This window comes from Hyperolius riggenbachi, chromosome 9 (genome assembly GCF_040937935.1).
Source record: "Hyperolius riggenbachi isolate aHypRig1 chromosome 9, aHypRig1.pri, whole genome shotgun sequence".
Lineage (NCBI taxonomy): Eukaryota > Metazoa > Chordata > Amphibia > Anura > Hyperoliidae > Hyperolius > Hyperolius riggenbachi.
In genome coordinates, this window is record NC_090654.1 from 147,608,395 (window position 1) to 147,624,049 (window position 15,655).

The 15,655-nt window shown below is 48.2% G+C and overlaps 1 protein-coding gene across 5 annotated transcripts in view; it reads left to right on the plus strand.

The window, feature by feature from the left end:
- The window catches only part of SUN2 (Sad1 and UNC84 domain containing 2), a 981,481-nt gene that overhangs the window by 186,477 nt on the left and 779,349 nt on the right, over positions 1-15,655 (plus strand). For all 5 annotated transcript variants that reach the window (XM_068253600.1, XM_068253601.1, XM_068253602.1 and 2 more), the window contains one exon: positions 583-676. In XM_068253600.1, the coding sequence (XP_068109701.1) occupies positions 583-676 (94 nt within the window). The remainder of the gene's footprint in view (positions 1-582; positions 677-15,655) is intronic.

Consider the following 15,655-nt stretch of genomic DNA (forward strand, 5'->3'; position numbering starts at 1 on the left):
ACCTTATTGTGCATGTGTATATGCAGTGCATATATATATAGTGTTACTGTATTTATTTTTAGTATAGACAGTATAGACTGTTTTTAAGGATATCTATTAAAAGTTAAAACTATTTCTGTAATTAGTTCTCCCAATCAGGGTTTGTCTAAGAGCTAGTTTTAGTCAACTGTTTGTTTTCTGAGCAGCTTTATGAGGCAGGTCCCTTGGACCCAACTACAGTACTCCCAGGTAGCAGTACTTTGACTATGTTCTTGTGCTTGCCCGCACAGATTTTTGGCGTAAACTAAAAAAAAAAAAAAGCTTGCTGGGCCAGCCTTGTCTTTTGCTGTAATTCTGTATGGGCCTCTGTGCCTGTTCTCCCTTGTGGGCATGGGGTCTGTAGGGGAGATAGTTTTACCAGTAAATAACTTAATCAGAGTTAGCAGCCTCTATGTATGCTAAAAATGAGATTCCTGTTTCTATTTATGCTGTGTTTAGAAAATTAGGAATAAGTGGCTATCAGCTCCTCAGACAGTTCTTTTCTTGATGCAGTTTATAAAGCATGCACTGATTTCTGTTACATTGTTTTCTTCCATTCAAAAGGTCATGTATTTGGACTCTTATATTGGTGGCTCGGTACAACATGGTATCGCCTTACAACCTCTGCTTCTCTACTTGATGTCTTTATTTTAACCAGGTCAGTGAAATTAAGATTTCTGTTGTCATGTGGGTTTCCCCCTGTACATCATATGTAGCTTGGTTGCTTAAAGGGTTTATAAAAATCTCTTCATGTTTAGGTTGCCAAGCATTTTTACTTAAAGAGAATCTGTATTGTTAAAATCGCACAAAAGTAAACATACCAGTGCGTTAGGGGACATCTCCAATTACCCTCTGTCACAATTTCGCCGCTCCTCGCCGCATTAAAAGTGGTTAAAAACAGTTTTAAAAAGTTTGTTTGTAAACAAACAAAATGGCCACCAAAACAGGAAGTAGGTTGATGTACAGTATGTCCACACATAGAAAAATACATCCATACACAAGCAGGCTGTATACAGCATTCCTTTTGAATCTCAAGAGATCATTTGTGTGTTTCTTTCCCCCATGCACTGAAGTTTCAGGCTGCTCTTTTCTTCCTGCAAACAGCTTTGCCCTTGTTTGTAATTCCTCAATATGTGAAAGCCCAGCCAGCTCAGAGGACGATTTATCCAGCTTGTAAAAGATAAGAGAGAAGCTGTCCTAATCTAAATAATACACAGGCAGTGTGCAGAGAGGGGCCTGGAGGGGGAGATGCATCACAGAACCACAACACTGAAGAACTTGGCAGCCTTCCAGACACAGGCTGACAAGTCTGACAAGAGAGAGATAAGTTGATTTATTACAGAGATGGTGATAGTAGAACGTGCTGCAGTAAGCCAGAACACATTAGAATAGCTTTTAGAAATTGTAGGATGATAAAAAAACAGGATGTAATTTTTGTTACGGAGTCTCTTTAAAGCATACCAGATGCGAATAAAAGAAAAGAAATGGGGGAGCAGGCATATACTATCACCAGTCCTGATGCCTACTGCACCCCCCATTCTCCTCTCTAGCCCCCCATCATACCTAAAAGCCCTCAGCCATTTCTTCCAAGTCTCTGGAGTTGGGCTTACTGTGCAGGTGCTGGCCAGGCTGCTCGCGTTACAAAATTTCCGAGAGTCAAGAATCCTTTCCACCTCATACTCAGGTTCACCATCCACCTCAATCGGAGGGGGGGGGGGGGGGGGTGGTGGATGACATTGAAACATTGGCCGCCGGCTTCAATAAAGACACATGAAAAGAACTTACTCCCCTCATAGATTGGGGCAAGGTTACTCGATACACAACTTCATTCATTTTTTCTGAAACAGGATAAGGGCCAATGTACCTGGGCCCCAGCTTGGCAGAAGGCTGGCGCAGAGGAATGTTACAAGTCGAAACCCAAACAAGATCCCCAGGTGTAAAATCCCACTCAGGAGTTCGATGATGATTAGCATGATGTTTTTGTTGAGAAACTGCCTTTTGCAAATTCTGCCTGACCTGAGACCAGACTGACTGCATATGAGAAGTCCAATCTTCCAAAGCCGGTTAACTGGAATGTGGACTGGAAAATGAGGAGAACTTAGGACTCCGGCCAGTAATCACCTGAAAGAGTGACAACTTGGTAGAAGAACTTTGAAGATTGTTGAATGTAAATTCAGCAAAAGGTAGAAATTGCAGCCAGGTTTCCTGACGGTTAGACACAAATCACCGGAGATATTGCTCCAGGGATTGGTTGGTTCTTTCAGTCTGACCGTTGGTCTCAGGATGAAAACCAGATGAAAACGACAAGGAGATACCTAAACGAGAACAGAAGGACCGCCTGCATTGGGAGATAAACCGAACTCCCCTATCAGACACGATGTTTTCCGGAATACCATGCAAACGAAAGACATAATCTATAAACAATTCTGCCAATTGCTTGGCAGAAGGCAATTTACACAGGGGGACAAAATGAGCCATCGTACTGAACCTGTCCACGATCACCCAAATAGCACTTTTCCCACCAGAACAAGGCAAATCAACCACAAAATCCATGGAAATATGAGTCCAAGGAACCTGAGGAATGGGCAAAGGCATCAGACTCCCTCTAGGAGTGTTCCTAGAGACTTAACTTCTGGCACAGATGTTGCAAGCGCCAACAAAAGCCTTACAGTCTTTTGTTATAGTTGGCCACCAAACATGACGTGTTAATAATTCCAAGGTTTTGGTCTCACCCAGATGTCCTGCCAATTTGGTGTCATGAAGTTGATGAAGCACCTGTAGACGAAGGCGAATCGGTACATACTATACGTCCAAAGGTTTTCCAGGTGGATAGTCTTCCTGAAAGGAAGATAATTCGGGCAGATCAGAGAAATCATGAGTGTCCGTGGCGGCAACCACACAGTGTTTAGGTATTATAGGAACAGGAGTCTTAGGCTGTGAAATCTCAGAATCAAAACATCTGGACAAAGCATCGGCCTTTACATTCTTACTTCCTGGTTTAAACTTGATAAAGAAATTGAAACGTGAGAAAAATAATGCCCATCGTGCCTGTCTGGGATTGAGTCTCTTAGCTTTTTCTACATATTCTAGGTTTTTATGATCCGTGTATATAGTGACGGGATGTTCAGCGCCCTCCAGCCAATGCCTCCACTCTTCAAATGCCATCTTGACTGCTAGGAGTTTCCTGTTTCCTATGTCATAATTACGCTCTGCCGGTGCAAACTTCTTGGAAAAGAAATCACAAGGATGCAAACATTCAGGTTGACCTGAGTACTGCGAAAGAACTGCGCCTACTCCTACCTCAGAGGCATCAACCTCCACACAGAAAGGTAGCGATATATCAGGATGTGTCAATATGGGAGCTGAACAAAAGGCTGCCTTTAGTGTGGCAAAGGCTTCACAGGCCGACAATGGCCAGTTGGAAGGAGCAGCTTCTTTCTTGGTCAGATCTGTCAATGGTGCTACCAGAGTGGAGAAATACCTGATAAATTTGCGATAGTAATTCGCAAATCCCTGAAACCGCTGCAAAGCCTTAACCCTCCTGGTGGTCAATTGTTCTGCGGCTGCGCGGCCGCAGGAGGTTTTTTAAGCCTAATTTTTTTTATCATGTAGCTAGCCTAGCGCTAGCTACATGAATCCCCCCTCCCTGTGGCCTCCCCGCCGCCGGCGATGAAGCCCATCCGGAAATCCCGTTCTAAACAGGATTTCCTTCAGGGCTTCCCCCTTCACCATGGCGCCGAACGGAGTGACGTCATCGACGTCGTGACGTCACAGGGAGTGCTGATCCACCCCATAGTGCAGCCTGGCGGCGATTGGCCAGGCTGCGCAAGGGGTATGCGGGGGGGAGCCTGTATCGCGGCGGGTAGCGGCGCATCGGCGGCGAGTGACCCGAACACGCAGCAAGCAAAGTGCTTGCTGCGTGTTCTACAAAAAAAATTATGAAAATCGGCCCAGCAGGGCCTGAGAAATCCTCCGCGGTGGCTTACCCCGAGCTCAGCTCGGGGTTACCACCAAGAAGGTTAAGATCTCTGGGTTGTGGCCAGTCCAGAACTGCGGATACTTTCTTTTTATCCATAGATAGACCAGAGTCAGAAATTATATATCCCAAAAATGGTACCTGAGTGACCTCAAAAAGACATTTTTCTAGTTTTGCAAATAGGGAATTCTCTCTTAATTTCTGAAGCACCCATTTCACGTGTTCACGATGTTCTGATAATGAATTGGAGTAGATCAGAATGTTGTCCAAATAAACCACAACAAATTTGCCCAAAACATCCCTGAATACATAGTTAACAAAGTCCTGAAAGACGGCTGGGGCATTACATAGACCAAAGGGCATCACAAGATACTTGTAATGTCCATCTTGAGTGTTAAAAGCCATCTTCCACTCATCCCTGTCTTATCCTGATCAAATTATATGCTCCCCTCAAGTCCAATTTACTGAATATTCTTGCGCCAGATACCTGAGAAAACAAATCCTCTATAAGAGGTAACGGATAACTGTTTTTTACAGTACTTTTATTCAGGCTCCTGTAATCAATGCATGGACGTAATCTACCGTCTTTTTTCTCTACAAAGAAAAAACCTGCCCTAGCTGGAGAGGTAGATGGTCGAATAAAACCTTTATCAAGGTTCTCTTTAATATACTCTCTCATAGCCTTTTTTTCAGGGCCAGAGAGGTTATACAGACGTCTTCAGGAAGGCATAGTACCTGGCAGAAAATCAGTAGGACAGTCCTATGGTCTGTGAAGAGGCAACTTGCCAGCAGACTGAGGAGAAAAACATCCGTAAAAGATCTATACTGATACGGTAACTTGTCAGATGCAATGTAACGGTCAGCCGACCGTACTGTTACGGCTGGCACCGGTTCCTGCCCTGCAGAGTTGCAGAGAGACAGGCGGAAGGTCTAATGCAAGCCGGGTCGTTATCAGAGTCAGATGGCAGACAGGGACAAGATCAAGAATGGTCGAATTCAAGCCGGGTCAAACACTGGTGTCAGATGACTGAGGTACAAAGGGACAAAACAGAGAGTGGTCTAACTACAAGCCGGGTCATTCACAGGTATCAGATCAGGGAGCAATGACTGGAACTGAGTCACAGCAGCCAGGAACTCAGGCTAACCTAGCCAAGAGCAATGCTGGGACTCAGAAACCAAACAGAGGCTTTCACAGTAACAATATCTGGAGCAAGCTCACACTAGCCTATATGCAGCAAAATACACGCTATAACAGGCGTGCGGCCGCGTTCCGGAAACGCTTATAAGCTTACCGCATGCGTCACTTCCGCCGCGTCAGACGCGTACGTTCCGACGCGTCACTTCCGGTACGCCTGCCGCCTGCTTGCATAGGCTGAACGCGTACGTCCCATGCGCCCTTTGGAACGCACGCCTCCGCCCGCAGCAGCAGACTGAGCTGGCGTGGAACGCAAGCCGGAAGAGCCCGACTCGTCGCAGGCACGGGGATCAGGTTGTATCGTTACACTACCCCCCCCCTGAGGAGTGTCCTCCGGGCACTCTACCCCTGGTTTACTGGGGAAATTCGTATGAAATTCCTGTACCAGCTTTTGAGCATGCACCTGTCTTGCCGGAATCCAGCATCTCTCCTCTGGTCCGTATCCCTTCCAGTCAATCAGATACTGCAAAGAGTTCCTAACCCTTCTTGAGTCCAGAATTTTCTCCACCTCGTATTCTGTCTCACCTAATACTGACACGGGAGGTGGTGGGGACGTGGAGGTCTGAGACTCTTTAGCTGGTTTCAGTAGAGATACGTGAAAGGAATTTCCAACTCTGAGGGAGTCGGGTAACTTAACCTTGTAGGCCACTTCATTCAACCTTCTAATGATAGGGAATGGTCCGATAAATCGTGGACCTAACTTGGGTGTAGGCTGTCGCAACGGGATGTTTCTGGTGGATACCCAAACAAGATCCCCCGGAGACAAGTCCGGTTCCCGTGACCGACGCTTGTCAAAAGAACGTTTCTGTTTGTCTACTGCCTTACTTAGGTTCGCCCGAACCTGTTTCCAAATTTCCGTCATATGGGTTACCCAATTCTCGACGGCGGGTAGATTCGACGGGGTCCCTGAGAGTGGAGAAAATTTTGGATTCAGTCCAGTGACTACTTGAAACGGGGACATGCCTGCAGAAGAACTCACCTGGTTGTTCAGAGCGAATTCTGCGAATGGGAGGTACGCTGCCCATTCCTCCTGGTTGCTGGCTACATAGCATCGCAAGTATTGCTCTATTGATTGATTTATTCTCTCGGTCTGGCCATTGGTTTCAGGGTGGAACCCTGATGAGAAGGACAAGGTAACTCCCAGCCGGGAGCAAAAGGCCTGCCAGAACCGAGAGACAAACTGGACTCCCCTGTCGGAGACAATCCTTTCCGGTACCCCATGGAGTCTGAACACATGTGAAATAAAAAGCTCAGCCAGTTCTTTTGCCGAAGGTAATTTAATCAAAGGAACAAGGTGTGCCATTTTGCTAAATCGGTCCACAGTGACCCAAATAACCGTATACCCTTTGGAGGCAGGAAGGTCTACAATAAAGTCCATGGATATGTCTGTCCAGGGCTTAGATGGAATAGGTAAGGACCGTAGCAGCCCGCTGGGCGCAGTCCGGGATACTTTACTGCGGGCACAAGTGGAACACTCTTTCACAAATGCTTTGGAATCTTGATTCAACGATGGCCACCACACCCAACGCGACAGCAGCTCCCTTGTCTTGTTTTCTCCCGGATGACCTGCTGCTTTATCCTCATGGAAATGCTGTAAGACCTTAAGCCTCCACTGGGGGGGAACGTATAACCGCCCGGCAGGTTTTCCCGAAGGAGCATCACCTTGATAGGGAGAAAGAATATCCATTAAGTCTGTGTCAGGTACTGAGGTGGACATAGTTGCAATGATACATTGCTCGGGCACTATCGGTTCGGGGTTTTGGGTTTCTTTGGAACTGGGTCTAAACGCCCGTGACAAGGCGTCTGCCTTCACATTCTTAGGGCCTGGCTTGTATGTGATGGTGAAATAGAACCGAGAGAAAAAGAGCGCCCACCGAGCCTGTCTAGGAGTCAATCTCTTGGCGGACTTGATATACTCCAGATTCTTGTGATCTGTGTATACGGTGATAGGATGGGTCGCCCCCTCTAGCCATTGTCTCCATTCCTCGAAAGCCCACTTAATTCCCAATAGCTCCCTGTTCCCGATATCGTAGTTCCGCTCCGCCTGGGAGAACCTCTTGGATAGGTAGGCACAGGGATGTAATTTTTCTGGGCTTCCTGAATACTGAGAGAGGACCGCTCCTACCCCAATCTCAGAGGCATCCACCTCCACAATGAAGGGACGAGTGACGTCGGGGTGCGTGAGAATGGGTGCGGAGCAGAACGCCTCCTTTAGGGTCTTGAATGCTAGTTGGGCTTGAGGTGACCACTGACTGGGATCGGCTCCTTTCTTAGTTAGATTGGTCAAGGGCGCCACCTTTAATGAATATCCCTGGATAAACCGCCTATAGTAGTTGGCAAATCCCAAGAATCTCTGAAGAGCCTTGAGATTGCCGGGTTGTGGCCAGTTGAGGACCGCGGACACTTTTGCTGCGTCCATGGTCAGCCCAGAATCTGATACCACGTACCCCAAAAATGGTACCTGGTTGGTTTCAAAGATACATTTTTCGAGCTTGGCGTACAAACGGTTCTCTCTCAGTTTCTGCAGCACCTGACGGACCTGGTGCCTATGTTCTGTGAGAGTTGGGGAATAGATGAGAATATCATCTAGATAGACAATGACGAACTTCCCGAGGAAGTCTCGAAAGATGTCGTTGACGAACTCCTGGAAGACTGCGGGGGCATTACAGAGCCCGAAAGGCATCACCAAATACTCATAATGCCCGTCGTGAGTATTAAACGCAGTCTTCCATTCGTCCCCCTGCCGCATACGAATGAGGTTGTACGCCCCTCTTAGGTCTAACTTAGTGAACACTCGAGCCCCGGCCACCTGTCCAAATAGATCCTCGATCAACGGAAGCGGATAGCGGTTTTTTATAGTGATGGTGTTCAGCCCCCTATAATCAATACAGGGTCTGAGCCCACCATCTTTTTTTTCCACAAAAAAGAATCCCGCCCCTGCCGGAGAGCTGGAAGGTCGGATGAACCCTTTCTCCAGGTTTTCTTGGATATATTCCCGCATCGCCGAGCGCTCGGGGCCCGATAAGCTATACAAATGACCCCGGGGAGGCATGGTTCCCGGCAACAGATCTATTGGGCAGTCGTAGGGGCGGTGTGGCGGTAGCTTCTCTGCTGCCTGGGGAGAGAAAACGTCAGCAAATTCCCTGTAAGGCCATGGAATATGGGACGGCGTTACTTGGGTGCTGAGGAGAGGTAATGTTTGCAGACAATTCTGGTAACAGGATCCCGACCATTTAACCAGTTGCCCTGTACGCCAATCCAACACTGGATTGTGTTGTTTCAGCCACGGCAAACCAAGTACCAACGGTGTGGATGGCATGTTCAGAAGGAAGAAAGTTATCTTCTCTGAATGCAGAGCCCCGATTTTCAGGTGCAACTCCGGGGTTCTTGCTACCGGAGTGGCTAACTCTAATGGGGAGTCATCGATGGCTGTGACCTGTAGTGGACTTTGGAGAGGCAACGAGGGAATATTTAACCGAGCGGCTACGGATATATCCAGAAAATTCCCTGCAGCCCCGCTGTCAATAAAAGCCTGCCCTGTTATCCCCCTTTCCTTCCAATCCAGACTGAAAGGTACTAAAAAACGTTGGCTTTTGAGAGGAATTACCTGCCCGCCCGGATGAACTTCCTCCAATTCATCTAGGCGCTGGCGTTTCCCGACTTCTTCTCGGGGCAAGCGCGGACCATGTGACCGGCACCCCCACAGTACAGGCATAGTCCCTGGGATCGTCTGCGTGTCTTCTCCGCAGCTGACAACTTAGATGCCCCAATCTGCATGGGCTCTTCGGTGGGAGTAGGTGGACTGAGTAGGCCTGCCACCATGGGTGCAACACTCCCTGTTCCTGACCGCTCAGAGCGTCTCTGGCGTATCCGGCGGTCCACCCTGATGGCAAGGGTGATTGCCTCATCCAGCGTCTCCGCTGGAGGGTAATTGACCAAATGGTCTTTAACTGGTTCTGAGAGGCCGAAATTGAACTGATCCACCAGTGCTGGATCATTCCATCTGGAGGCCACGGACCAACGCCTGAACTCAGACGCGTATACCTCAGCCGTGTTTTTCCCTTGCTTTAGGGCCCTGATCTTGTGTGAAGCGGTGGTGGTAATATCGGGGTCTGAGTACAGCACCCCCATAGCTTGGAAGAATTCCTCCACTGTGGTGAGAGCAGGATGCCCCTGAGGAAGGCTATAGGCCCAGGCCTGTGGGTCTCCCTGAAGCAGCGAGATTACCAAGGCCACCCTCTGTGTTTCTGTTCCCGTGGCTTGCGGCCTGACAAAGAAATACATCATGCAAGAGTTCATGAAGTTGCTAAACGTGCCACGATCTCCTGAGAACTTCTCAGGGAGTGGAAGTTTGGGTTCTGCAACAAGTGCTACAGGTGCTGCAGGTGCTATCGGTGGAATAGGTGGCGGGACTGCTTGGGCCGCCGGAGCCACCGGGGGTTCAGCAGCATCATCCGGCTCCTCTCCCAGAGGAATGGCCGCAGCCTGTGCCAATGGAGTCACCATATCAGCGAGGCCCTGGACCACCGCGGCCAGCTGATCAATCTGCCTTTGCAAATCCTCCATGTAAATGTGTCTATCCCCAAGGGGGTATTAAATTTTAGGTGGCCTGTTATAATGTAACGGTCAGCCGACCGTACTGTTACGGCTGGCACCGGTTCCTGCCCTGCAGAGTTGCAGAGAGACAGGCGGAAGGTCTAATGCAAGCCGGGTCGTTATCAGAGTCAGATGGCAGACAGGGACAAGATCAAGAATGGTCGAATACAAGCCGGGTCAAACACTGGTGTCAGATGACTGAGGTACAAAGGGACAAAACAGAGAGTGGTCTAACTACAAGCCGGGTCATTCACAGGTATCAGATCAGGGAGCAATGACTGGAACTGAGTCACAGCAGCCAGGAACTCAGGCTAACCTAGCCAAGAGCAATGCTGGGACTCAGAAACCAAACAGAGGCTTTCACAGTAACAATATCTGGAGCAAGCTCACACTAGCCTATATGCGGCAAAATACACGCTATAACAGGCGTGCGGCCGCGTTCCGGAAACGCTTATAAGCTTACCGCATGCGTCACTTCCGCCGCGTCAGACGCGTACGTTCCGACGCGTCACTTCCGGTACGCCTGCCGCCTGCTTGCATAGGCTGAACGCGTACGTCCCATGCGTCCTTTGGAACGCACGCCTCCGCCCGCAGCAGCAGACTGAGCTGGCGTGGAACGCAAGCCGGAAGAGCCCGACTCGTCGCAGGCACGGGGATCAGGTTGTATCGTTACATGCAATTTGTACATTGTGAAGTGGAATCTTTTTAAACAGTTATCGGAACACAGAGAAGACAAATTGGTGGGTTGACCAGAACACCAATCAATGTGGGGATTGTGCGTCTGCAACCACGGGAGTCCTAGAACCAAGGGACTGGATGGCATTCTGAGCATAAAAGACTGCAGTTTCTCAAAATGCAACACTCCAATGTGTAGAGAAACCTCAGGAGTAATAGCAATGGGTTGTCCACTCTGAAGAGGAGAATCGTCTATAGCAGTAACATAAAGCTTGTTCAGCAATGGCAAGGTTGGAATTCCTAAACTAGCGGCAAACTCAGAATCAATCAAGTTACCCGCCGCCCCAGAGTCAACAAAGGCCTGAGCAGAACTAGACTGATTATTCCAAACAATAGCTGCAGGCAGTAATATTTTTTATACTTTAAGGGGAAGAATCTGCTCGCCCAGCTGAGATTCCCCAACTACACCTAGGCGCGGAAGTTTTCCGCCTTCCTCTTAGCTGGGGAATTTTGAACAAAATGCCCCTTTTCACCACAATACATGCACAACCCCTCATGACGTCTTCTAAGTTTCTCAGAGGGCGACAATCTGGAATAACCCAACTGCATGGGTTCTTCACCAAAGGATGTAGCAGCACTAATAGGACGAGGAGCGGCCATGGGAGATGAATGAGCACCACCATGACGGCAATATCTAATTCGCCTATCCACACGAATAGCCAGGGCAATAGCCTCCTCGAGAGTTTTAGGTTCAGGCCAGAGCATCGTTTACAGAGTGAGCCAAATCTAATAAAAACTGATCAAGTAGTGCAGCCTCCCCCCACTTGGAGGAAACTGACCAACGCCTAAATTCAGCGGCATACTCTGCTGCAGTGATGTAGCTTCCACTGCAGTTCGTAAACTTCGCAAACTCTAGTAGAAGCTACATCTGGATCGGCATAAATCACAGCCATAACTTCAAAGAATTTGTTTACAGATGTAAAGGTGTAACGATTGGGGAATTATTTCTGAGGTCAGCGCACAAGATGTGCGCTGACACTGTGGAAACCCTCCACAAGCGTGTGAAACAACAGAACCCAGCTTTGGTGCAATGCACCTATAGAGGGAAATTCCCACCGGCAGATGGAGCTATGGAGTGCAGAGGAACAATCCCTCTGCAATGCCACAGATGCCAGATGGGAATTTTACAAGTTGCAGCAATGCAGGGCAAGATAGCCCAAGAGAGAGAGAGTGAGCACAGCGACAGAATATTTGTGTGTCCACCAATCTAGTCGCCACCCGGCAACGGTGAACACACAACTAAGACAGAGCAAAGGAACAGACAGGACTAACTACACGTGGTCCCCACACGTTAAGCGCAATAGTGACAAAGCGCGTGCACGGCACGGTCGCCACACGAGAAGCGCAATAGCGACAAAGCGTACCAACCCTGACTAACCAAAGTAACATGAAAATGAATAGAGAACGCGAACACTTGCTAAACGGTTACCTCACCGAGACTACAGCAAGCGTTCGATCCAGACAAGACAGACAGAAGGAGTAACCAGTAGCTCTGGCTTGCACCCCTAAGACAGAGTACAGAAGGAACCACCGCCACTACCGCTAGGGCGAATGCGATTCAGACAGACAGATGGCAACCGCTGCTCTGGCTTGCACCCCTAATACAGAATACAGAAAGAACCACTGCCACTACCGCTAGGGCGAATGCGATCCAGACAGACAGACAGATGGAGCAACCAGTAGCAACCGCTGCTCTGGCTTGCTCCCCTAAGACAGAGTACAGAAGGAACCACCGCCTCTACCGCTAGGGTAAATGCGATCCCAGCAGACAGAACGATTTCCTGTCGACCGCCGCTGGCGACAAGACAATTGCAACAGACAAGACAGAACTAGGCAATACAGATAATCAACAACCTAACTACGCTAGAAGGAGTGCTAGTGCACTCCCAAGGATTACTCTAAGATAATCTTAGCAAACAATATGCAGAGGGCTGAGACTCAAGGTAAGTCTTAGCAGGATCAAACCTTTATGACCAGCAATGGATTCTGGGAGGAAAGGGTATTTATACTGCAAGCCATCAAAGGAAGCAGCTAAGCAATTTGCATACCAAGTGGATGCAAATTCCTCACCAGAGCAGCAGCTCAGCAAGTTGCAGAGTGAAGACAGGTCTCCTTTCCAGGGACCTGCAGCACTCAGACCTACAAAATGGTCAAAAAGCTGTCTGCCTGTGCAGACAGCAGAGCAGATCATTACAAAAGGCTTCATGCTCGTGAGATAACCCATACGCCCAAGTTTGCAAATCACCTTGTAACAGAGTCTTCCCCCCCCCCCCCCCTCTAGGGACGGCTTCCAGACGTCTCTCAAAACTGATATTTCCCCCCAAAAAATCTGACTGAACACTGATAAAGGTCGGGACAGCCCGACAAGGCTCAATTCCAGAGTCAATCTTCCCGAAACTGAACTCATCGGAAGCAGAAGCCACCGAAACATGCCCATCGACACTCTCTGAGCAATACCCACCACCTTTCAGGGACCGTCCAAAAATACCAAACCTACCACAATACCTATTCGAAGTGTCCCTTACAACAAAGAAGCCACTGTTGATCCCATCCAGGGTACCAAGAAAAATTTCTCCCAGAATCTATCAGAACACTTTGAAGCTCCGCAGAGATCCCAAGAGGCCAGAACGTTCACCAGGCTCACATGGAGAACTATCAAGAACCCCTATGGAACCTATGACAATTCCGGATTCAGAATTACCAGGACGACCATCAAGATCAGAGCTTTCAGGGACCACTTCTGGGCATGCAGGCAGGCAAAATCAGAACATGTCTCCACCGAGGAAGCATCTGAGCATGCTGGTAACCGAGACACACTTGGGCATTCTGGCTCACAGAGCGCATTGGGGCACACTAGCACAAGAGAAACCTCAGGACATGCCGAGGAACTGCCAACCTCATAGTCCGTCACGACAAGACCAAAACCAGGACCGGGCAGAGAAACATCACGAGTAGTGGTCACAAGTACTGGTCTTTCAAAAGAAGACTTAGAAGTCTCTGTGACTGTAATTGTATCTGACCAAAACTCATCATTGACTACGCATGACTGAAGCTCCACAAGAGCTGCAAAAGTAGTCAGCATAACAGCAGTGCCTACTGAAGTGGGCAATACTTCAAAAGGATCTGGGGGGCAGGAGGCATCTCCTAAAAGTTCTGCACCCTTTGGGAGGAACTCGGAGACCTCCAGAACATCAAACAAAACCTCAGGAGCATCGTTTTACAAGTTTTCTGACAAAGAAATCAAGGATTCTAAACTATCCATGTTACAGGGCAAAACATCAAATACATTTTGCGGACAGAGCAAATGTCCCAGGGATTGTTCTACAATCCGCTGAGACTGAATTTCATCTTCATGAACAGGATGCACAGGAATATCTACTGAAACACACACTGACTCCCTGACTCTAATCTCACTGCACGCAGAATTCTGCATAGTAGTCAAACTAGACTGCAATTCCAAAATGGCAGAAAAACAGGTGAGAATAGTAGCAATACCTAGACGAGCCTCTAGACTCACTGCAGGAGATTTTATGCAAGGCAATATTGACTCATCCAGAGTACAGGGTGGAGAGTCAGTACTTTCTTCAGAGCAAGAAAGGGACTCACAAATGTCAGTGCTAGTGGATATCATGGTTTCATTCATGGTACAGGGCAGGCTCACAGGAACACCTGAGAAACAGGCGTTAGATCGCACAGATTCGAACTCCATACAAGCAGAAGAAAATCTTTCAGAATTCACACAGGTGTCAACAACAGTGGTACACCCATTCATTTCAGATAGCACAGTGTCAAAACTCACTTGCTTTACCAGGAACAATCATCCGATAACAGTGTCTCTTTATTGAAGTCAATTGGTTGGTGTGTGTGCAATTCATCCAAAATCGTCTGCCACACACAAATCACCGGATCCACAAAACACTCGTCACACTCATCAGATTCGATCAAAGTGTACACAGAATCGATACAAGCATTAAGAATCTCTTCGCTTTCTGCGATGTAAAAATCGCAAAACGCTTTCCAATCAAACTCAAACTCCTCATCCAAAGCCCCAATCTCCCACGGAGCGAATGGAGGCTCAAACAACCCTATATCAAAGAAACACTCATATGGGTTGGGATCAGGAACATGCATAGATTTTCTTACTGCTTTAATATAATGTATAATTCTGCCTAAAATAGGATCCACATATGCTTTTGCTTTGGGTAATGAAACCTGAGAAAAATCGTACAAATCGGAAATTCCCTCTACACTGGGAATTTCGGTTTGGCTGGTCATACTGTATCGATTGGGGAATTATTTCCGAGGTCAGCACACAAGATGTGCGCTGACACTGCGGAAATCCTCCACAAGCATATGAAACAGAACCCAGCTTTGGTGCAATGCACCTGTAGAGGGAAATTCCCACCGGCAGATGGAGCTGTGGAGTGCAGAGGAACAAGCTCTCTGCACTGCCACAGATGCCAGATGGGAATTGTACGAGTTGCAGCAATGCAGGGCAAGATAGCCCTAAGAGAGAGGGAGCACAGCGACAGAATGTATGTGTGTCCACCGATCTAGTCGCCACCCGGCGACGGTGAACACACAACTAAGACAGAGCAAAGGAACAGACAGGACTAACTACACGCGGTCCCCACACGTTAAGCGCAATAACAATAATATTTATATAGCGCTTTTCTCCCTGGGGACTCAAAGCGCTGTGACCCTGCATTATGCAGTCTCAAAGGCTCAGGAAAAGAGGTGAGTTTTTAGCCTTTTTTTAAAGCTGTCCAGAGAAGGAGCCTCTCGTACTGATTGTGGAAGTGAGTTCCATAGAGTAGGGGCTGCGTAGGAAAAGGCCCGAGCACCAAATGTTAAGTGTATCCTGGGAATAACCAGCTTCATCTTGTTGGCAGAGCGGAGGGTGCATGAAGGGGCATAAAGTTCCAATAGATCCGCTATGTATTTGGGTCCCATGTGGTGTAGAGCCTTGAATGTCAGCAGGCAGATCTTAAAATTGATTCTCCATTTTACTGGCAACCAGTGAAGAGTTTGCAGTACTGGGGTGATGTGTGAGCTGCGGGGGGCATTGGCTAGGAGTCTGGCTGCAGCATTCTGTACTAGCTGTAAGGAGCGCAGAGCCTTATCTGTAGATCCGA